Source organism: Mirounga angustirostris, unplaced genomic scaffold, assembly GCF_029215605.1.
Source record: "Mirounga angustirostris isolate CCGP_5_RB_7025 unplaced genomic scaffold, mMirAng1.0.hap1 SCAF_3, whole genome shotgun sequence".
NCBI classification, from domain to species: domain Eukaryota; kingdom Metazoa; phylum Chordata; class Mammalia; order Carnivora; family Phocidae; genus Mirounga; species Mirounga angustirostris.
This window is the reverse complement of record NW_026991711.1, coordinates 170,681,742-170,707,432: the sequence shown is the minus strand read 5'-3', so window position 1 is coordinate 170,707,432 and position 25,691 is coordinate 170,681,742. Positions and strand designations below refer to the sequence as shown.

Sequence of the window (25,691 nt, the reverse complement as noted above, 5' to 3'; positions counted from 1 at the left end):
ATGTAATAGGAAAAATTGATAAATTGGATTTTAAAGTTAAGAACAATTGCTCTGAAAAAGATCTTATTGAGAGGATGAAAGTACAAGCTACAGATTGAGAGAAACTATTTTCAAATCAGGTGGAGAGAGAGAGAGAGACAAGTTAGATGATAGATATATGATAGAAAGAATATATAAAGAACTCTCAACATTCAACAGTAAAAATATCTAATTAAAATAGGCAAAGACATAAAGATACATTTCACTGAAGAGAATATACAGATACCAAATAAGCACATTAAAAGATGTCAATATTGGGTGCCTGGGTGGTTCAGTCAATTAAGCATTTGACTTGGTGTCGGCTCAGGTCATGTTCTCAAGGTCATGAAATAGAGCCCCATGTCAGGCTCTGTGCTCAGAGTCCACTTGAGATTCTCTGCCTCTACCCCCACACCCACTCTCTCTCTCTCTAAAAAAAAATAGTCTTTAAAAATTAAAAAAAAAGATGTCAATATTATTATCCATTTTATGGAAATTAAAATTAAATCCACAATAAGATATCACTATACACCAATCAGAATGGCTGGAATTAATATAGTGACAAAACCAAATGCTAGAGAAGATACAGAAAAATGAGATAATTCATAAACTCCCGGTGAGAATGTAATATGGCTCAACCACTCTAGAAAACAGTTTAGCATTTTCTCAAAAACAGCTAATATTAACTAAAATGCCCCTATCATATGAGCCAGAAATTATACCCCTGAGCATTTATTCCAGACAAATTAAAATATATATTTACACAAAAATCTGTAAACAAATTTTATAGAGCTTTATAGCACATTAGGGATTCTTGTGTGATGGAAATCTTCTGTAACTTGACTGTATCAATGTCAATATCTTATTTGTGTTATTGAACTATAGTTCTGCGAGATCTTACCATTAGAGGAAAAGGGAACATGGATCTCTCTGTATTATTACTAACATGAATTTATAGTTATTTAAAAATAAAAACACCAAACAATAGATTTTCAATGTAGATGAAGCAGCATTATATTGGAAAAGATGCCATCTAGGATTTCATAGCTAGAGAGGAGAAATCAATGACTAACTTCAAAATTTCAAAGGACAGCCTGACTTTTGTTAGGGGCTAACACAGCTAGTGACTTAAGTTGAAGCTAGTGCTCATTGATCATTCTGAAAACCAAAGGACCCATGAGAATTATGCTAAATCTACTCTGTGCCCTCTAAATGGAACAAAAAAGCCTGGATGACAGAACATCTGTTTACAACATGGTTTACTGACTATTTTAAGCCCACTGTTGAGACCTCCTACTCAGAAATAAAGATCCCTTTGAAAATATTACTGCTCATTGATAATTCACCTGGTCACCCAAGAGTTCTGATGGAGGTATATGAGATTATTGTTGTTTTTATGCTTTCTAATACAACATCCATTCTGCAGCCCACAGATCAAAAAGCTCATTTTGATCCTTAAGTCTTGTTATTTAAGAAATACATTTATTTCATAAGGCTATAGTTGCCATAGACGGTGATTCCTCTGATGGATCTAGGCAAAATATATTGAAGACCTTCTGGAAAGGGTTCACCATCCTAGATGCCACTAAGAACATTTGTGATTACTGGGAAAAGGTCAAAGTATCAAGATTAAAGGAGTTTGGAAGAAGTTGATTCCAACTCAAATGGATGATTTTAAAGGGTTCAAGACTTCAGTGGAGGAAGGAACTGCAGATGTGGTAGAAATAGTAAGAGAACTAGAATTAGAAAAAATACATGGAAGCAAATGAAAATGAAAACATGACAGTTCAGAACCTTTGGGATGTAGCAAAGATGATCCTAAGAGGGAAATATATTGCAATACAGGCCTTCCTCAAGAAATAAGTCTCAAATCACAACCTAACCTTACACCTAAAGGAGCTAGAAAAAGAACATCCTCATTGGGGAAAAACTGAGAGCTTTTCCCCTAAAGTCAGGAACATGACAGGGATGTTCATTCTCACCACTGTTGTTCAACATAGTACTGGAAGTCCTAGCCTCAGCAATCAGATGATAAAAAGAAAGGCATCCAAATCAGCAAAGAAGACAAACTTTCACTCTTCTCAGACAATGTGATACTCTATGTAGAAAACCCAAAAGATTCCAGCAAAAAATTGTTAGAACTGATACAGGAATTCAGCAAAGTCACAGGATATAAAATCAATGCACAGAAGTCAGTTGCATTTCTATACACTAACAATGAGGCAGAAAAAAAAGAGAAATCAAAGAATCAATCCTATTTACAATTGCACCCCAATCATAAGATATGTAGGAATAAACCTAACTAAAGAGGTAAAGGATGTGTACTCCGAAAACTATAGAACACTCATGAAAAAAATTGAGGAAGACTCAAAGAAATAGAAAAAACGTTCCATACTCATGGATTGGAAGAAGAAATATTGTTAAAATGTCTGTGCTACCCAAAGCAATCTACACATTCAATGCAATTCCTATCAAAAAATTTTCACAGAGCTGGACAAACAATCCCCCCTTTGAATGGAACCAGAAAAGACCCAGAATAGCCAAAGGAATGTTGAAAAAGAAAACCAAAGCTGGAGGCATCGCAATTTCAGACTTTAAGCTGTACTACAAAGCTATAATCATCATCAAGTCAGTATGGTACTGACACAGAAACAGACACATAGATCAATAGAACAGAATAAAGAACCCAGAAATGGACCCTCAACTCTGGTCAAGTAAACTTCAACAAAGGAGAAAAGAATATCCAATGGAAAAAAGACAATCTCTTCAACGAATGGTGTTGGGAAAATTGGACAGCCACATGCAGAAGAATGAAGTTTTACCACTTTCCTACACCATACAGAAAAATAAACTCAAAATGGATGAAAGACCTAAATGTGAGATAGGAATACATCAAAATCCTGGAGGAGAACACAGGAAGCAACCTCTTTGCCTTAGCCGCAGCAACTTCTTGCTAGACATGCCTCCAAAGGCAAGACAAAGATAGTGTTTTTAACAAATGGTGCTGGAAATATTGGATATCTATATGCAAAAAAAATGAATAGATCTTTCTATGCTATTCGCGTAGACTGAGACTGAAATATGCTTTCCTGGGTCTTGTGCTTGCAGAGGGCAAATGGTGGGACTTTTCAGCCTTTACAACTATGTGATCCAGTTCCGTATAAGAAATCATATGTATCCTGTTTATTTTGTTTCCCTGGAGAGCCTTGACTAATACAGAACCATACAGTACCATTTTGGAAATGTAAATCAAAACTACAATGAGATATCACTATATACCTATTAGGAAGGATAAAATTAAACTGACTGATCATATCAAGTATTGGCAAAAATGTGGGGGAACCTTAATTCTTGAGTTGATTTCATTGCTATTAGGAATGTAAACTGGTACAACTACTTTGGGAAACAATTTGACCATTTCTTGAAAAGTTAATCCTATACCTACTATATCTAGGTGTTTACTGAAAGGAAATAAAAACATATGCCTATTCAAAGACTTGTGCATGGGTGTTTATAGTAGATTAATTTTCTTTCTTCCTTCCTTCCTTCCTTCCTTCCTTCCTTTCTTTCTTTCTTTCTTTCTTTCTTTCTTTCTTTCTTTCTTTCTTTCTTTCTTTTTCTTCTTTCTTTTTCTTCTTTCTTTTTCTTCTTTCTTTCTTTTTCTTTCTTCTTTCTCTCTTTCTTTCTCTCTTTCTTTCTTCTTTCTTTCTTTCTTCTTTCTTTCTTCTTTCTTTCTTTCTTCTTTCTTTCTTTCTTTCTTTCTTTCTTTCTTTCTTTCTTTCTTTCTTTCTTTCTTTCTTTCTTTCTTTCTTTCTTTCTATCTAGAGTGTGTGGGAGCAGGGTGGGGAGGGGCATAGGAAGTGAGAGAATCTTAAACAGGCTCTACACTCAGCACAAAGCCTGATGCGGGGCTCTCTGAGATCATGACCTGAGCTGAAATCAATAGTCCAACACTTAACTGACTGAGAAACCCGGGTGCCCCTATAGTAGCTTAATTTTAATAGCACAAAATGGAAAACAGTCTAAATGTGTAGCAATAGGTGAATGGTTTAAAAAATGTTGTATATCCATACAATGGAATATATTTAGTAATAAAAATGAATGAATATTGGGGTGCCTGGATGACTCAGCCATTAAGCATCTGCCTTTGGCTCAGGTCATGATTCCAGGGTCCTGGGATCGAGCCCTGCATCGGGATCCCTGCTCCACAGGAAGCCTGCTTCTCCCTCTCACACTCCCCTTGCTTGTGTTCCTTCTCTGGCTGTCTCTCTCTGTCAAATAAATAAGTAAAATCCTAAAAAAAAAAAAAAGAATGAATATTGATACATACAGCAACACAGATACATCTCAAAATAATTGTTCAGAGTGAAACAAACTATATAAAGAGAGTATACATACTGTATGTTTTATATAGAGTACATACTGTATGTTTCTATTTATATAAAATTTTAAGAAGTGCAAAGTAATGTATATTGAGTAGAAGCATATCAATGGTTGAGAGGGATGGGGCAGGAGGAAGGGATTACATAAGATCATAAGAACTCTTTTGGAATTGGGGCGCCTGGGTGGCTCAGTCGTTAAGCGTCTGCCTTCGGCTCAGGTCATGATCCCAGGTTCCTGGGATCGAGTCCCACATCGGGCTCCCTGCTCGGCGGGAAGCCTGCTTCTCCCTCTCTCACTCCCCCTGCTTGTGTTCCCTCTCTCGCTGTGTATCTCTCTGTCAAATAAATAAATAAAATCTTAAAAAAAAAAAAACTCTTTTGGAATTAATGGATACATTCATTACTCTAATTGTGTATATGGCTCATGATTGCATGCATATGTCAAAACATCTAATTGTACACTTTACGTATGAGCAATATATTATATATCATGTATACCTCAATAAAACTGCTAAACACACACACACACACACACACACACACACACACATAGTTTCTCTCTTAAACTATGTTGGAAGAGATTATTCAATTAAGCAGTTACCAAGTAAAAAGACTGGTTAGTAGGTCTAACTCTGCCTTGAGAAAAAATTTTCCACAGTTTAACATAGGGGCCTCCTTAAGGCTGCAGGATATAAGAGGAAGAATATATGAATTGGATGATTTTGTTTCACTATTTTAAAACTAGTCAGCATCATGAATGTGGCAATTCCTTTCTCAAGCCTATGTTAGAGAAGGTAACTTTCACAGATATGTCCCCTGCTTATATTACACTCATATATTCAATGCCGTACCAACCCATCACACAAATGCTCTTGTCACGACAACTTACATCCCATAATAATTAAACTTGGTAACTAATGGGAAGATGAAGATGTTTCTGATGTTTTTTTTTTAATCTTCTTAGAAATTCTCAATATTTTATGAAAACCATATACGGTTGTGTTTCAGATGACTCAAATCACTTTTCAGATACTCAGAATAACATTTGAAGTCTTCATAGGCCCTTCTTATTCAACATCTAGTATCCTTTTACTAAAATCATGTTATTCCATATAAATAATAATATTCTGAATAACTGTTACTCAATATAAAGGGAAACAGAGATGGTGAACTTAAGTGGCAATTTTAAAACAGTCCCAAAACTCTTTGGCAACCCTCTCATCAACAGATTATATAGAGACAAGGCTAAAGATCATTGTTATTACTTTCATCTCTATACCTCCTCATCAGTGACCACTACAATTTGTTTTATATATTTGCCAATTTATATGTGTCCATTTGACTATCAAGGCAAGCAGAAGCCTGTAAAAAACTTGTATTTTATTTCCATTTCTCTCCCCCCGCCTTACCTTCCAGATATTCTTTTTTTTCCCTCTTTCTAAATTTTGTTTTGTTTTGTTTTGTTTTGTTAAAGATTTATTTATTTATTTGAGAGAGCAAGAAAGTACATGAGAGGGGTTAGGGTCAGAGGGAGAAGCAGACTCCCTGCTGAGCAGGGAGCCCGATGCGGGACTCCGGGATCATGACCTGAGCCGAAGGCAGTCGCTCAACCAACTGAGCCACCCAGGCGCCCCTGTTTTGTTTTGTTTTAAGACAAGTATTATTTGTTCTCTTTCTTCGTGAAGCTCTCATATGGATTTGAAGTTAGAATTTTTGGTGGCTTAGTGGAGCAAAGAGTTGGATTGAGAAAGGCATGGTTTGCTCCTTGCCTTAGTGGAAAAGTTAATTTTTTATCACCCTTCCTCCCTAGAATTTTGATGTAGACAATTGACATCTGTTCATTCTTATGAAAACCTTGGTGGTTCTACACACGCAGCAATGGGGCTCTGCAATAGGGAAGCAGTTGACGGTAGTGTGGACCACCATGACTGTGCAGGCAGACAAAGTTATCTGCCACAAACCCCCTTCAAACCAACTTCTTCAGAAATAGCATCGGGTGCCTGGGTGGCTCAGATGGTTAGGCGTCTGCCTTCGGCTCAGGTCTGATCCCGGGGTCCTGGGATCGAGCCCCACATCGGGCTCCTGGCTCAGCCGGGAGTCTGCTTCTCCCTCTCCCTCTGCCTCTCCCACTGCTCATGCACTCTCTCTCTCTCTCTGTATCTCTGTCTCAAATGAATAAATAAAATCTTAAAAAAAAAAAAAGAAATAGCATCACTTGGGAAGATTCCCATTAAAATGGTTAAGTGTTTGTTTTTTAATGGTTAAGTTTTAACACATCCTTCTTTTTTCATTTCACTCTTGTATTTGTGTTTTCTCTTCCAGCTGCTGAAGGAATGGTGTGCAACCACCTGTGTTCAAGCAATGGCTGTTGGGGACCGGGCCCCGAACAGTGCTTGTCCTGCCGTCGCTTCAGCAGAGGAAGGAGCTGCATCGAGTCGTGCAACCTCTATGATGGGTAAGGCATCTTACAACATCACCTTTACCTCATAAGCTTCGAGGCGCTGATTGCTTCAGATTTTTAAATGATAAGAAAATGGTAAAATTGCAGAATGTGTGTGCCGGCCAGGGTTTTTAAGGGAAGCCCTTGTTGCGTGAAGGAGACAACAACGCATAGAAGAATTGTTTTAAGGGGAAAGAATTTTATTGGAAATAAGTCCAAATATATGTTGACTATTACACAAACAAAAAACCATACTGAAATAGATCATTCTTAATAAACTGTAGCCGTTTATACTGAAGCAAAATTGAAAAATATATTCTTACTTTCATGATGAAGGAGATTGTTACAAGTAATCTTTCCTCTCAAATGTCCCAATAATATTTTTTCACATCCTTTCCTATTAATTTTCATCTAGAATTACTGCATAACTGGGGCGCCTGGGTGGCTCAGTCATTAAGCGTCGGCCTTCGGCTCAGGTCATGGTCCCAGGGTCCTGGGATCGAGCCCCGCATAGGGCTCCCTGCTTGGCAGAGAGCCTGCTTCTCCCTCTTCCGCTCCCCCTGCTTGTGTTCCCTCTCTCGCTATGTCTATCTCTGTCAAGTAAATAAAATCTTCAAAAAAAAGAATTACTGCCTAACTTTTGAATTTTTTTCCATCCAAGTTATGTGTCTTTTTGATTGTGTATTAGCAACAAACGATACACATTTCTATGTCTCTGACAACTGCTTAGCCCTATAGAAAAATTGCCTTTGTAGTTTCTAGTTGAAGGGGCTTTTGATAGTGTTCTGCCACTTTCTAAAGATAACCTAAGCAGTATTTTAAATCAAGAATTTTAAATTCCTATTGGTACTATAATAATCACATTGCCAGCAATAAAACCTAGTATATATCTTGTTGCATGGCATTTCATATACTCATAAAATCAGTTTATCATAACATACCATTTCATGCATCACAGTTGTCCTTCATTAGTGTGATAATACATTTTTTAGTACTGTTCCTGAGTTAAATTTTCTTATATTTCTCACTGAAAGGATTTTCAACAGTTCTGTAAAAGTGTAGTTTTGAAGTTCTTTATTGCGTTTCTTCTTTTACCTCATGAACTGTCCCATTTTATTTTTTATAGGTTCAAATCTTTATTGTTTTAAAATTCTACATGTCTTTTATGATACAATATTTTGTTATTTAAATAACCTCTAAGTGACTAATATATAGTGAATATACTTGTTTTGAAATCAAACCATGAATTCCAGTTTCATCAATATGATTATAGAATTGTCCCATTTTAAACAACTGTTTTCATGATCTGAGATAACATTGTACTTTTGCATTTTATATCAGGAAGTTAGAAATCTAAGGATCATAATAATATTAACACGTCTCTTTTTTGAAAGATGACCAAAACCAATTCCCTTCATGAAATTTAGAAAAAAAATAAAATTAGAAGTTTAAGTGTGAAACAGTTTAAAATAAGAATTTAATTGTTTTTCAGGAAAATTCCAGCTTATAGTTTTGTAAGGTACAATCAGCTCATAAATTTGATAATAGATAGCAAATTATGTGTTGCTTTTCTCATTAAATTGTAGTCATGTTTATTCTCATTATTATAAATGAATGATATGTTCTGTACATATAAAATACTTCAGATCAAAATATGGTTATTTGTTGTAAAGCCATTGATGCCATAACATGTAACTAATAGCCTTTAATTCCATTTAGTGAATGTTATAAGTTTATTGAATATATACAAATGGAGTTTTAAAGAGGGACTGGACTCTAGAAATCATCTTCTCTAAGAGCAATATCTTATAAAGAGTGAAAACTAGTAGAATTAAGTGTTGGCCAGTGTCATTCCACTGTAGAAGAATCAAGCCAACACTAGAACTCAGGGCATCTGGTCTCCATCCTGCTACTTTTCCAGATGCCATTATTTTTCCTTAGTATTTTTAACCTTGTCAGAAATGTGAAGTGGACAAATATGTGGATGCATATACCATCCTCTCTCACATCTGCAAAATAATACATGAGAAATACATGTTTCCTAAATAAACAACACTGATTACCAGACTGTTTTTGGAAAGTTTAACATTTTCCAAGTCATTAAATCAAATGTATTCAAGAAATACAAAGTTTTTAATGTATTTTACAATAGCAATAGGGCTCTGGGAAATCATATATAAGGGTTGGTTTGAAAGATAATAAATGAAAGTACCTTGTAAAAGTCTGATGTAATTCTAGCCTATGCAATGATAGATTTTCCCATCTCCAATCTTGTGGTACTGACTAATTTCTTCCAACATTGCCTGGAAGTTAAAACAGCCTTTGAGGAATAATGAATTCAAATCCTAACTTCATCACTTACTCATTTTCAATCTTGGATAAATAACCTAATTGTTCTAAACTTAGTTTTCTTATATGGAAAACGGGGATAATAATGGTGTCAATTTCATAGGATAATTATGGTCATTAAATGAGAAAATGCATAATAAAGTCTTGTTAGAATTTTTACTACTAAGATGATTATTATTTTCTTTTTGTGTCTATAAATCTAAGCTGATTAGATGGTTAGGTAGAACAGTCACCTTAAAAATGTTGAAAACAAATACAAATAAGACATTTACCAAAATCAGGTCACATATATTTATATAACTTTTATATGAGAAGAAATCCTCAAAAGAGAACTTTTTGAAGGGGAAAAGAAAATCAGTTATTTCCTGGATGTTAGCATTCAAATCCAGGTCATAGAAGCCACTGTATTTCAGCAACTCTTAACTACAGTGAACAAGCATTGAGAATGAAAGAGAAAACTCATTGCAACACAATCTTAAAACTGTCTTATTTGGCAACATGGTCAAACACTTTTGAAACATTAAGAATAAATGGGAACATCAGAAAGAGTGCCAGTCTAAGCTCTTTGTAAGCATTTATATTTAATAATCACAACCTCTCATTGAAACACAGTTTTTCCCTTTTACAAAGGATATTTACAAAATGAAGTCTAGAGATGTTAAGGGATTTAAGGCCTAGAAGTATTAGTGTTGGTGTTGGGAACAACCCGCCAAATCTGGGAAGGACTTGACTCTGAAACATTTGCTCTGGATCACAGGATTGGCTAAGGTAACACACACAGCAAGACTGTGAGAAATATAGAGTAGTAAAAAAGTGACAAAAAGCTCAGTATGCAAAACTCAGCTCAATAGACAGTGATTTGTTAGGTCAGATTCAAGTGAAAGGGGAACTCTGACAAAGTCATAGTATAATCAATAGGAAACGGGGAAGAGAAAGCAATGATGGAGACAGTGACAATGAAGAGCAGAAGTAATAAAAATTAAAAGAAGGATCAGTTCTGAGGGCAAAAAGGAAGAGAGCCCAAAGCCATACAAATAGAAGTCTATCTATAGAGGAAAAGGCAGCTAGGTTGTATCTCCATGACTTTTTATGACATATTCACTTTATTCTTCAACTCTGTGTATGGGGAAGGGGTTTTCAAGAAGAGAAAGAAAAGCATGACCAATGTTTTAGTACCACAAAAATTATGACCTTCATTCAGTAAAATAACCCTTTAGCAACCCGAGAAACTGTACTCAAAAAAATAAATAAATAAAAAAGGAATTTGCTGATGGTTGCAGGTTTTGCTGTTAACTGTTTTATAATTTCATTATACAGATGATACTTTTGATTCTCTTCACAATTAACCTACTGTCCTCTTTTCCCCCATACTAGGTCATTTTGACTTTTTTATTCGAAGATTTCCTCTGTTAAGCACTGTATATAATTCATGTTAATAAAACATACAAAAGAAAATCTGTTTCTATGTAATTGAGTTTTTAAATTCAAGAAAATCTGTAAGAAGATTAATCCCTAGCAAGCCAACACCTCACTTTAAAAATGCAAAATCCATGTAACTAAATATGTGCATTGATACCTAACTAAACCACCAATTTATGCTATTTATTTTGAAAACCCAAGCTTAATTATCTTGCCTTAAAATATGTGTAGTTTTAATTTAACCAACAGAAAAATAGCCCACCTTTTGGATTTCTATCATTTATTAAGGCTTTATAGTAACCAAATGGGATAGTTCACTATGAAAATAAGTGAACACTTCATTCTAGGGAAAAATAAATTTAAATTTATCACCTAACTAATCCATAATTGCCATATTTGCAGTGCTTTTAGTTTGAAAGAGCTCATGATATACAGACACAAAATAATACAGAAGCTGTAAATATTTAGTCAAGTTTTGTTAATGACTTACAACTGGCATTCTAAATTGTCTTTACCCAGTGCCTCATCCTCTCATACATTAGTGGGAATGGGGTATTTAAACATATTGTACATGAATGATACCCAATTATTGAAATGAAAATTTTACAGTAGATATTGTTTAGAAAACTTACTATTGATAACATTTAACATTCAAATCAAATGTAAGGTTGTGGGAAGGGATAACCATCATCCTAGATTTTAATTAGAAAGTTTTAGAATGTTACCATTTAACTATTTTTTATTTTATACCATATAGAATTACTTCAAAAAGGTCTTAAGTTGAAAAAGATGTGATATTAGATCAATAATCTAAGAATATAAAATCTGCCATAAAAAGATACTTTCTCTAATTCTCCAAGGCAGCTATTTTAAAAGAAGAAAAGAAATCAAAGCATTTTTTGAAGTTTCACCAAAAATAAATTGAAGAGTCTTGGGATTTGAAGGACAGGGATGAGAAATATCATGTAACTTAGCAACAAGAAAAATACAATAGTTCTTTCAGAGTTTAAAAAGAGCCAAGAGTAAAATTTTATATAGACACAAACAGGCACAGCTTTACTTAAAAAAAGATAAAAATGATTCTGTTGTGTCATCAGAAGAGTCATACTTTTTTTTTTTTTTTTTTGAGACTGCTAGAATATCTCTCACAAGAGAGAGGTTTCCTGAATGAGTCTATCATTGAACCCAATGGAGGGCAAGGAGAGCCATCTGGCTGCAGTTTATCTCTTCTCCTAATAGAGAATTTATTCCATAATGTACAGCGAAATGATTCCAATGCTCCTGGCACATAAAGAAACAGACTCTAGAAGTTACTCTGCCAATAGGACTTTTAGCAGATGTTGCTTCATTTGTTAAGTTGACAGCTCGTTTGCTTATATCACCTCATGCAGCTGATGTTTTCACAGTGAATTTCGAGAGTTTGAGAATGGCTCCATCTGTGTGGAGTGTGACCCCCAGTGTGAGAAGATGGAAGACGGCATCCTCACCTGCCATGGACCGGTAAGCTTGCAGGCATCTGTGGTTGTGTTGGCTTATTTGGCTCATGTGTGAATGTTTGTTATGTCATTCCTTTATCACTATCCATCCATTCAACAGGTGTTTGTAGCATGCTAGGGGGAATCATGTTTGATATTCCTCCCTCAAGAGGCTTACAGTTTAGTAGTAGAGATGAAATATTTACAAATCTGATTTTTTAAATATTTATATCCCAGATAATATATTTAAAAAGTAGATATGGATATGCCCTTGAAAATTGCAGTGTTGAAAAGAAAAGAGAATATGTAAGTAATTAGATTGAACAAAATAAGTAATAAAATATAAATATGTATCAATTGTTATAGGAACACAAATGAGAGATAAATTAATCTGTCTTTGGGATGGAAAGTAGGGCATTAAGGGGGTCCATAGAGAAGTGATGTTTGAGCTATGCTTTGAAGAAGAATCTAGAAAAAAAGAAACATGCAAAGATATGCAAAAGTAAAATTTCATGGTGTGTTTGAGGTAAACTATAATACATTCATATCTCTGTCTAATTATTTATTATGGCATTGTGAAGGACATTGTGAAAGACAGAAGGGAGAGGCGAACACTTATAAACTAAAATCTAAAACAGTGTGATAAATACTATGGCAGAGAGAAAAACAGAGCTATGAGAATGGAAGAGGGGCTATGGGATCAGGAAAGTCTTGATGGATAAATTGGCATTTACATGTTTGAAGTTAGCCTTATAAAGAAAATGGTAATTATTTTTTAGTCCTCCCTTTGGTTCCCATAATTCAGGCTTTTTCCAATGAGGTCAATAATGACTTTGTCATTCCAAAGTGTCATATTCATCCTTCTTTAGACAAACTTCCAGTTTTTTGTGTGTATTGAGTCATTTCTCAGTAGATTATTTGGAGACCAACATTTGGGTGTAGCCAAGAGCTCAACATTGCTCTATTAGAGTTTATATGCAATTTAGATAGTACTAATTTTCTACCAGAGTGTTTATTCAGCATGTAATTAGCTTAGAAAAAAGAATATCATTGAGCCTCCAAACTTCCATTAGGCCCCAATGAGCTGTTCTGGAACTTCATCTAAAGAAGGATGTGGAAAACCTGGACAGTTCAGAGGACTACCACAAGTATGATTAAGCTTGGAAAATCAGACCTCTGAGAAAAAGGAGTGGTGTGATTTGGCCTGAAGAACCAAAGTCTAAAAGACAATTTAATATGTAAATGATCTTCAAGTAAGTATGCAAAAGGCGTATTTGGCTATTTTCTGTCCCCACTAAGGAATTAATGGAAAATACAACTAATATGCAGCATGAGAAATGTGGATGCTGGAAGGAATGACATGAAACACAGGGAAGTAAAATTATGAAATGGGTTGTGTTAAAACAAGTCAAGCTATCTATACAAGACGTCTTTAAACACTAACATATTTAGGTACCAAAAGTCAAAGAACAGAAAACAATATATCTTTCAGAGAGACTGAGACTTTGAAAATGTGCAATTACGATAACAAGGCAGACTGCAAAACCAGTCCTGTGTTTTTTCCATTCCTCATTCTGTCTCCTATGATATAAATGATGCTGGCAAATAATTTATTAATTTATTTTACTTTGTATATTTTCACAGTGTGTTTGTTCATTCTTTTGTTACTCAAAAGATTGAGACAGTTTATAAATTATACATTAAAAACCCTAATTGTTAATGTTTTTTTTAATTTTCAAAATTATTTGCTAATTAAGAAAGAGTGAAAAAACAGGTTTTTAATGAATACATTTTGATTTTTTAATGACAGCATTGTTGGACCAACAATCTATTTAGAATTACCACCCAGTGTTAACATTGTCAATTAATATGTCTAGAGATTAGGAAAGGCAGTAAGTCAAAAGTAAGAAAGGTTTAGTAAACTCGAATCACTCATTTGTGGAAGATCAGAACACAAATCAAGAAAACCTATTTGATCACTTGATCAGTAAACCTTGAAATACTAAGCAGGTACGAATACAATTTTAGGTTATGGTGTCTGAGAAACTGGCAGGACCGAGCTCAAACAGTAGCCCAAACTGCTTTCACTAGGAGGTTGCTTGCTTTCAGCTTTTACAATTTATATTAGGTTTTTGACCATATCTGGGTTCACATATTGATTATCACAATTAGAGATAGAAGTGCTTTTGTGTGCCATATAACAGGCATTTATCATTTGAGATACCCAAGAAGTCCTGGAAACTTCTCTGTGAGGCTGACATTGTGATGAGACAGAGGAAAAGTCATAAAGCTGGTTGGAGGGGCACCTGGGTGGCTCAGTTTGTTAAGCATCTGCCTTCGGCTCAGGTCATGATCCCGGAGTCCCAGGATCAAGCTCTGCATCAGGCTCCCTGCTCGGCAGAGAGTCTACTTCTCCCTCCGCCCTTCACCCCGCTTGTGCTCTCTCTCTCACTCTGTCTCAAATAAATAAATAAAATCTTTAAAAAAAGTTTTTTTAAAAAGCTGGTTGGAGTTCCCACACCTGGTCTTATGATTTATTCTATTGGAATCACACTTTCCTAAGCTGTCCATATTTCCCTAATAATAATTGATACACATGTATATTTGTCAAACACTGTTACATCTGAAGCATACTATCACTTTTCCATTTAAAATATAAAGAAACTAAACCTATAATAATTAGAAAGTTACACTAAAAAGTCAACAATCTATGCAATGTGGAGCTGGGACTCAACTATAGAAGTGACTCCAAATTTTACACTCTATTCATTTCACTTCCCCATCCCCCACCCCCATAGGCAACAATTCTGGAAATAATAAGAATAACATGTTTTCTGGGAATATAACAGCTACATGTAAAATGGGATGGTATTATACTATTTAAATGTCACATAAATCCAGGATAATCTTGAGAGGGCTAGCTTTGAAATAAAGTAAGCCCCTGATTTTATATCCTTATATGTCTGTATGTGGTTTTATTTTATTTTATTTTATTTTATTTTATTTTATTTTATTTTTATTTTACAACTTTATCCTTTCTGCCTTACTTTCTCTACTCCTATGTGTTCCTTCAAGAAATATAAGGATGGGCATGTGAGAAGAAAGAGAAGTAAGGGAAATCAGACAGAGTTTTAGAAGATCAAAATATAAGCCAAAGAGGCAGCATACAAAAGAAGAGATTGAGGAAGAGAATGATAAAAGCTGAAATAGTTGTTAAAGTCAAGTTAATAAAGGTTATGCTGCCATAACAAATAACCCCCATATTACAGTAACTTATAGGAACATGTTTAAATCTTTTTCATGTAAAGTGCATTGCAAATCAGCCCTCCTCCTTGTGATGGTCTAGTGTTCTGAGATGCTTTACACTTATGGCATCCCCACATCTGCATAGGATCCCTGCATCATGGCAGCAGGGAAAGAGAAGGCTGGAGAGGTTAGCCCTGGCAGTCTCATAAATTGCTTCTACTTAATTTCATTGTCTAAAACAAGACATACCTCACTTCTGGTGGGAGGAGAATTTCAGTCTGCCATGTGGCTACAAGTGGAAGAGAACCGGATGCTGGTGAATAGTGGCATTGTCACTCACAGTAGTTACCAGAGAAAATCATCAATTGTCACTGAGGAAAAAAAATGTAATATTTCTATCAAGATTTAGCTTATCCTTTAGCTTTCTGGGTTCACAATTGAGTCCAAGGGTAGCTTAAAATCAGAGATAAGGAACAATATTGCTTTCACCTCTGTTTTTTATCATTACATTTATCAGTTCATTCACTGAACTTTGGTTCTTAAAAGCTTTGGGAATATAATGATAGAAAAGTAAGCATTAGACACACATATTTCTTTAAATCTCTTTATTATGGAAATGAGTTGGAGAATCAGTACATTTCATTTCTTTTGAGATTTGTTAGGACATTTTTTAGTTATATCAGCTTAGAACATTAGGTTTTGTATCATGATAATACAATCAAATAAGTAAGAGATGCTTAAAAACAAGGAAACATACAAAAAATTTTTTTGAAGTATACTTAAACATTAAATATGATTTTGATTTTAGTTTCATAATATTCTGTGTCTTCTGATTTTACCTCGATACTATTTTACATCAGAATTTTATAGAAAAATAATTCCTAATTTCTAATTTTAACTATTACTGCCTAATTTACTCATAGTTAGATTTTATTCTTATGTTCTGCAAGAAGACATCAGCATGTCTCTTGTCTTGTACAATAAGTCATGCCACTGAGCATACTTGCACAGTAAATGATTTTGTATAATAGATGACATTACATGCCTAAGTACCCATGAGCAGGTGTTAAAATTGGAAGCATGTAAAGTATTCTTTTTTGGTAGGACATAAGAAGTTGCCAATAGCAAACTCTTCAGGTTGAATGGGGATTAGGTTTCATAGGATAATTTTCTTTTAGTTCTAAGTCTCACATCAAAATAGTGAAATAGACAGGTGCTTGATTGAACCTCACCAGTCCCAGAATTTCCTGAAACCTCCTCCTTATTACTTTTTCTTCTTTACGCCACTGTTCTTCATTAGCCACCTCAATCTTTAAATTTTAAAATATATATATTTTATTGATTTCCTGATGTCTTGTATCACCAACTTGCAATGTCTGACTGCTTTTGGATTAACAATTACAGAGAGACTCTTGTGAATGGATGCTCCCTGCCTAATACATAGCTCTGTCCAATGTTTGCTTGTTGCTGACTCCCAAATTCACAATTTATAATTATAAACCTAATAAAATGAATTATCTCCCACTGTACCTACTATCCCTCACTTATCTTAGCTGTGAACTGTCATAATTGTTGAACAATATTGACATACAGCTTTGGGGGAGAAATGGTCAGGGGAAGAAGTTCCAGAAAGTAGTCAAAGAAAAGAGGAACCGAAGACAATATGATGTTTAAAAGGGAGAAGCGAAAGTCAACTTTAAGTAGGTAATATCATTATTTAAAATAACTAAATGTAGGGTAACCTAGGTGGCTCAGTTGGTTAAGCGTCTGCCTTCTACTCAGGTCATGATCCCAGGGTCCTGGGATCGAGCCCCGTGTCAGGCTCCCTGCTCAGTGGGGAGTCTGCTTCTCCCTCTCCCTCTGCCTGCCGCTCTGCCTGCTTGTGCTCCCTCTCTCTCTCTGTCAAATAAAATAAAAATCTTAAAAAAATAGCTAAATGTATAAATATAGTTCACCTTTTAAGAAAACAGCAATTTTAATCAAAATATTCTCAATTTTCTTTGATTTGGTGGTAGACTACTTAACATTTTTTTGCATGCTTACTATTTTCAGCACCAAATCCAAATTAGTTTTTTTGTAAAATTCTTTTATGTTTAAGATGAGTTTTAAATTTTACTTTTTAAATGACATTTAAACATATTTGTATATTATTATTGCTTATTAACATTCTGCATATTAGAAAGTGATTGTATATTATAAACATAAATATGCAAAGTGAGTTAGTTCTATTTAAATTTATTATGCTCAAATTTATATCACTTTTATTATTGGATAAGTTTCTCCATATAATTTTCTTTGACATGCACCTACTTTATTATTGTGGACTTTTGATATTTGTTCATCAGAGTGTCTTTATTGTGCTCTCAGTATTGAACTGTGATTTACTAAAATCCCTATAAATAGACACATGAGTTTTAACGTTATCACAAGCTGATCTGAGATGGAGAGTAATCTAGAAATTAAATTTTATTTTCCTAAACTAATTCCTAATAATTCAACCACAGTAAATTTTAAAATTCGTTGTCCAAATAATCATAGACAACCAAAGGAAATTTTACATCTCACTTTTACATTGAAAAGCTGCAATAGTGACATTCCCGTTTGTAGTTTTGAAAATGCTCTCCAGCTCTCTAGGGGAAGATTGGCCCCTCACTGAAGTCTTAGGAACTAAACCACATCAGTACCAGAGGAAAGAGCATCCACTTTTCTTTCTCCATTGTGTTTTGTTTTTCACACTTCAGGGACCTGACAACTGCACAAAGTGCTCCCATTTTAAGGATGGCCCGAACTGTGTGGAAAAATGTCCAGACGGCTTACAGGGGGCAAACAGTTTCATTTTCAAGTATGCTGATCAGGATCGGGAGTGCCACCCATGCCATCCAAACTGCACCCAAGGGTAAGCATCCTTGCTGGCCAAGGACTCCATCACACAAGCATCTTTACCCTTGACACAGTCTACTGAATATATATTATTGTCATATAAAACTGTATTCATCTTTATATTAACATGTTGACTTAAAGAGAAATACTTTCTAAGAAAGCGGTTTATGCAATCAAATGTATACCCTCTCAGATATTTCTGTTAAAAATTTACCTAAAAGTATTCTATTGACACCTTTATGAAGCTGGTGGCAGGTATACTTTGTATGGAGTGTAGAAATTCTTCCAAATTTTACTTGTTATTGAAGATACCTTAGAAAAGACAAGATAGTAATCAGACTTTTGAGGTTTGTGCTTAATAAATCTTTAGCAGGAGTTTTCTGTTTATGTTTCTTTGTTCTTACAACCAGCTGAAGGCTAAATACTGCCTTGAATTACTCCTTCAACAAAATATAAGCAAAATGGTGACGACAGGAAAAAAAAAAAGTGTGGGGGGGGAGAATTTAGTGATATGTATATCAATAAAATCACAAATGCATTTTGTGAAAGTAATTTTATGGCAGGTTAACCTATAACTTAGAATTTCTTTGACCAGTATAGGACAACTTGAAGATGGGTAGGTACATAGTTTTCTATTGTTTCAAAAGGATGCATTATAAAATGAATAATAATTAGATTACCTTTGATACTGATAACAGTTGAAAAACAAAGACATATTACAGAAAGAAGAAAAGCACTGAACTGAAAGAAATAATGTCACTCATCTAACAAATCCCAACACTTAATTTTAAAAAAGAGAGCAAATCTATTTTAGTAAGGGCTTTTCTTTTTCTTTCCTCCAGAACGTGACTAATTTCAGACTTGAGAACAATTTAACACACTCTATCCTTCTGTCTGTACATCCTCTTCTCCCTGATGAGTGCCCACACACATGTGTACACATCCACATACAAATACAGATACTTGTTGTCTGTATATATCTGGCAGGAAAGTATGAGATTCCATAAAGAGATTTTCTGCCAGATTAAGAGCTAGCTGCTAGGGGATATTGAAGAAGTTAAGCAAGCAACATCATTTTCTGCCAAGAGGACATCAATTTGCAGATGCTGCCACAATTTCCTGCAGGTCAAGAAATCAGCTTAAGTCACTCTGTGAAGTGGCAGATCCTGAAAAGGTAAAGTAATATTCTGCCATTCAAATTCAAATGCAGCCTGGAAGAGCTAATGCCAACTCGTTGGGTTACACATAAGCACATAGACGGAGGATACTGAAATAGTCGCATAGACACTTTGCTTCAAGGAAACTAGAAGGAATGAACTTCTCCCCTTGCAAGTTTTTGGCACACTTGGGTTAAGAATATTTCATGAAGAAACAACTGGTACCCCTGGAGCAGAAGAGTCAGCAACAGAAAGAGAAAACTTTGCCTGCTGAAATAATCATCCACAGGAGGGTTTTATTGTTTTGCAGCTAAAATTAAACCAGTAAATTATTCAATATAATGTTGATGTCAACAGCTGTTGCCATTCAAAATGAGACCTTTTTCTATTTTCGCAAATCTAATTACAAGGAAGCCATTAGGGAAATGAAAGTGAGATCACAGAGCCATAGTCTGGGTGTGTGGCTGGTGTGTCTTCCTCTTAGCCCTTTTAAATCATGATTATGTAATAAAAGAAAATATATATAGTGAGGGGAAGTAGAAGTAGGGACAATGAAGAGATCAGTTTACCACAGCAACAAAATCCAGATGTCAGCTAAAAAGGGAGGATGAAGGTATAAAGGGAACAAATCCTACCAGATTGTTTAGGAACTCCAAGTAAATAGAAAAATGTCTTTAAATCAACTGTTGCAGAATGATGGTGAGACAATTTGAATGTTGTATTCCCTGGCATCTTCCAAGGTAAATGGATTCTGGGATGACTGATTTAGTCCTGAAGGATTTTTGTACTTGTTTTCATTTAGCCTCCCGCCATCCTTTTCCTAATATCCTCCATATTGTCCAGGTTCACTCACTTCGTGAAAGTTTTGTGGTCCCAACCCCAGAATTCCTAAATTCCTGAATCCAGCTCTACACTGCTGCTGTGCACCTCTGTGCCGTGAGATCCTTTAGTGAAGCAATGAAGTGCTCTGTGCAGTTAATCCCTTCTCTTCAAATTGCACGTAGAGATAGGATCTTTCCCTAGAAAGAGAACAGGGACAATGGAGACAATGAGATGAATGACTATTTTTATTCCTAAACACGTACTAATTGACCTATGGGTGAGTGTGAGCTCACCACGCCAACTCAACTTTGGAAAACAGATTTTCTTTTATATGTCGATATTATGTCAGCTAGGTAATTCAAGAACCAAGTTAATGGAAGTAGTCTTTCAAGACACATTTTTTTTTAGAAGGAAAGTTCTTACTTTGAATACTGTTGAATGATTTTCTGAAAATAAAATTATGTGTGTAATATCTTAAAAGCACTTTTATTACTCTCAAAGTACATTAAATATATTGGCTCTAATAAGTTCTTTGGATACTTTTAAAATAGGTTATCCATTTAGTACCTATCAGGAGATTCTCAATATCCCTAAAGAGGTGGTGGTTGGGGGGGGGGGGGTGGAAGGTCGGTTAACATTGTCTCTTCTTGCCTTGACTAGAGGACTTTTATTTTGGCAGCCTTTTCTCATTTCATTCATTCTTCAACTTGGTTATATTGAACACCTACTGTGCATCAGATACAGTGATAGCTAAGTTCAGAAATGAGTAAGACACAGCTCTTGACCACTAGTGAGTCATGGTTCAGTGAGTTTTCACTCTTAAAATTCATATCTTTCCATTGGAGACCCTTCCCCATATTTTGAAATGATGAGCAAGCATTTATTTATTTATTCATTTTTTAATGATGAGCAAGCATTTAAAACTTAGGAATGATCTTCATGGGGCACCTGGGTGGCTCGGTTGGTTAAGCGGCTGCCTTTGGCTTGGGTCATGATCCCAGGGTCCTGGGATTGACCCCCACATCGGGCTCCCTGCTCAGGGGAGAGCCTGCTTCTCCCTCTCCCTCTGCCTGCCACCCTGCCTACTTGTGCTCTCTCCCAATCAAACAAATAAATAAAATCTTAAAAAAAAAAAAGGAATGATCTGCGTATTTGCAATTAGCAAGATAGAAATTTTTTAAAAAGACTTGTGAACTAAATTTAGTAGGTAATTAAATTGCTATAATGGCAATTACTATGGTTTCTACACTAACATTATTGAGTCCATGATAAATACCAACTTAATTTTGGTTTTGGACTGGGATATTATTTTTCATAAGGCATCTTTGAAAATTTTCATTGAATATTTCTGCTAATATTAGAATCATGGTTTCATATCATTAAATTCCCTATATGCCTTAATCTCTCTTATCAACCCTTTTTATATTTTTTAATTTATGTAGTGAAAAATTTTTCACTGATAGAAGGAAAGAGCTGCTTGTGAAATTATTGACTATACTCTTTTAATTGAAATTTTAAAATATTCCTCCATTTCACAATTTGAAGGAGATTTTGTTAAAATATCTCAACTATGTTAGATATATGGGTACATCAAAATGCTTATAAATCAGTAAGTAGTGACAAATGTTCAACACATCTTGGTGTTCAGAATTCCAGATATTTTTATTGACATGTTATAGTTTCTGATCTTCTGTAAAGTTTTTACTTTTTACCATGAATTTGTAGAGAGTTGCATTATTCCTTATTCTTTTTTGATCTCATATTTGGGATTTTGACTCTTTAAAAGTTTAATGTTTCCATTATTCTGTGATCTTGCTGAATCAATATAAATTGCAAGTGCTATTTAATAAAGCTATAAATAAAGTCCAAAGAGTTGAAATAGAGTACACATCTTTAAATACGCAGCAACTTCTATGTAGAAAAGATGGGGCCGCTTCAATCATACCCTTATTCTTTGTTATCCATTTTTTCTTTCATCTTCACCTTGTAAATATGTTTAAATCTCAAATATCCTATACAATCCACTCAACAAACTTTCTTGACCCTACATCCTGCCCCCTAGGTACTCACCTCCCAATTCCCTTGCCTCTATTCTCGTATCTCCAATTTGCTTCTCGACTCACAGCAACTGAAATTCTGGTGATCTCAACAATGACAACTAAAATGCTCTCAGTAGTTCTTATTTGATGAGACCTCTGTTTGCATTTGACATTGACAATTAACCCATTTCCTGAAGGTCTCTCCTGATTTGGCCCCCACGATGCTGCAATTACCCGATTTTACTCAATTACATTTTCTCATGCTTCTGGCATAGGAGCTTAGCTTAGGTCACTTACTGGCTATTGGAGTTCCGTGGATTTCAGTCTCAGGCTCCACTTTTCTCACTTTATAGATCCTTCTTCAGCTATCTTATCCACTTATTATTTCAACTTTTCCCATATGCTATTTCAAAATTGATCATCATTCTGGTATCTTCACGCCCCCCCCACCACAGACCCCCCTTTCCTGCTGGCAAGGAACATTTCTTACCCAAATGTAGGACAACCACACTAGATACATAAAACTGAAATTATCAACCCCTCCTCCTCCAACACATGCAAAAGGAAAGGTGTCCCTCCTCTTACATTCTCTCACTGATGGTACTACTATTCTCATAGAAGGACATTTGACATGTTTAATTCCTCTGACCCTTCCTCTTCCATCATCAAATCAGCCATCAGCTTCTCTTTTACCCTCCATACCTTTCAAGGTATTTCTTGAATCTGGCCCTGCCTCTAACCTAGTTGCCATTTCCAAAGTTTAATCCTTTTTTCATCTCTTATATAGACCAAAACAGTCTCTGTGCCAGAGAAATCTACCTGGATCCCACCTGACTAGCCTTCACAGGGCAGAGGTCCATGTAAAACACAAATGTAGCAAATCCATTACTTCTTTAAAACTTGCAGTGGTTCTCCATTAAATTTGCTTCTAAGCAAATAGCCTTCAAATTCTGACTGCTGTCTAATGATCTCACTTCTTTTCCCTCTCCCTGTCACCTCATGTTTTGCTCCCTGACTATTCAGAATTATGTGTACTCTACATTTCCTCAGGTCTATGCTCTTATTCCTGTTGTTCCTTACCCCTTAGAAATCACTGCTACTCCAGCCCTGGATCTCAGCACCCTGAACTTCAGCTTCCTGTCTTCTCCATTAGGATTACCATGAATTTTTGAAGCCAAGCATCCCTCTGCTATGCTTCCTTAAGCCACTCTTTCATGTCTCTTATTATATTTATCACATTATACAATATACATCTGGTTATGCATCTGTCTCCTTCATTAAATTGTAAGCTCATTAAGAGTAGACAAAGTGTCTAATTCATTTTTTTTTTCCCTCCAGCTCCTAGAAGAGTAGCAACACTTAGTAGGCATGCAAACAATTTTTTAAATGGATAAATAAAGATCTTTCATTATTCATACTTTCCCCTCAAGTTGAATTTCACTTTCAAATATTTTTTATCTTTCAAAGGTTATTATAAAGACACAGATTGCAAACTAATCATAGCTTTTCGGTTTATTTCTACTTGGAAATAAGTAGACTATTAATTTTACAAAATGGCAATACTGTATAAAAAAGCATTTTGAAGAAGATATAATTGGAACCTAGAAAAAATAAGTTCTTCAGAATAAAATAAAAAGAAAACAATATAAGACAATTTGGAAACATTTTTAGTACTTACTTTTTCCATTTTAAAAAATGGTTTTGGTTATGGATTATAATACCAATTCAGTGCTATGTGCTATATATTTTTATTTTTATTTCTTATTTGCTTTTTTAAAAGACTTTTTTCATGATGGGTGTTCTCCATGTTTCTGTATATTAAATTTTTTCTGGCCTGTTCAAAACCAATCCTCAAAAATAAAATATCTTTTTACTTAGTAGTAATGTTATAGCAGATACTGGTGAAGCAAGGAAACAGTGACTTAATTATTATTATACATAGTTATATTAGTTCACCAATGTTGAGAGTTATCTAAAGGTATAATGGGTAGTCTGGCCTTATACATGAGCACCTTATTACTTCATTCTATGGTGATTTTTAACTTCAGCTTCTTTTTCAGTTTTAGAAATTAGAGTTTGGGGAAAAAAATGTGATCAGCGGAGTTAGACAGTTCTATAAATCATAGCCGTAGAGGGAATCTTGATAATGCACTGGAGCTATATGTGTTTGATGAGAGAGAAGGGAAAGAAATACAATTCAAATACATTGGAAGATGGGAGAAGCAATATTTCCATAATACTTCAAAATGCAATTCTAGGGACTGTACACCAGGATTTTGTGTACATATATGATTCCACTTAAATATTGATCTCAGTGAATTATTTACTTACCTGGTTCTTAGTGCATTCATTTCCTTGGAAAGTATTTATTTATTTGTTATTGTTCCAGTTAAATATGATGGCAGTTTAAAAACCTATTTCTGTTTGCCTGTTATGACCCTGCTCTTTTAAAAGAGAGTGTCAAGATAAACTGCATTATGGTGAATCCAGTTAATTTGCTTTTTAAATGAATTCATGTTTACAGATAAATATGCTTTAAAAACAGTCACAACCAAGGAATGGAATAATGTGATTATGTAAAGTATCCATAAGAATAGCATTAAAACATGTTAACTCATTTTCTGCCATAATCAATCTTTAATGAGTATTAACATCAGGTTATTATATTATATTGAATAGCTCATGTTTTTTTTTAATTGATTTTAGTTTTTACTTAAGTTTTTTTTTTTAAAGATTTTATTTATTTGACAGAGAGAGACACAGTGAGAGAGGGAACACAAGCAGGGGGAGTAGAAGAGGGAGAAGCAGGCTTCCTGCTGAGCAGAGAACCTGATGCGGGGCTCAATCCCAGGACCCCAGGATCATGACCTGAGCCGAAGGCAGATGCTTAACGACCGAGCCACCCAGGCGCCCCTGTTTTTACTTAAGTTTAAGTCCTTTTAGAAGAAACTGTATACATGAAACCAATTATAGCCTTTGAAATATCAAGTTATTCAGCAAGACATATACTCATGAATGATGCAAGTGAATTGAAAGCATTAGAAGTGAGTTATATGGGTTTGGAAGTTATCCACAGAAACAGGGTACAATTTCCTATACTGTGAACATGTTTCTTTGCATTCCACTAGGGTGGAATTTGCAACTTATTTCTCTGTATCCATCAAGCAATAATCTTCTCACTGGCTTAAGTTCAGAGTGTCCCAAAATTGTCTAAAAACTATGATTAAGAATTTGAAACAGGGCACCTGGGTGGCTCAGTTGGTTAAGCGACTGCTTTCGGCTCAGGTCATGATCCTGGAATCCCGGGATCGAGTCCCGCATCGGGCTCCCTGCTCGGCAGGGAGTCTGCTTCTCCCTCTGACCCTCCTCCCTCTCGTGCTCTCTGTCTCTCATTCTCTCTGTCTCAAATAAATAAATAAAATCTTTAAAAAAAAAAGAATTTGAAACAATTGTGTTTATCTTAC

General features: G+C 35.1%; 1 protein-coding gene across 1 annotated transcript in view; it reads left to right on the top strand.

Moving 5' to 3' along the window:
* Positions 1-25,691, top strand: part of LOC123838506 (receptor tyrosine-protein kinase erbB-4) — a 950,771-nt gene that overhangs the window by 837,111 nt on the left and 87,969 nt on the right. The window contains exons 13-15 of the mRNA XM_064585840.1: positions 6,723-6,855; positions 12,015-12,108; positions 18,071-18,225. Of these exons, the coding sequence (XP_064441910.1) occupies positions 6,723-6,855; positions 12,015-12,108; positions 18,071-18,225 (382 nt within the window). The remainder of the gene's footprint in view (positions 1-6,722; positions 6,856-12,014; positions 12,109-18,070; positions 18,226-25,691) is intronic.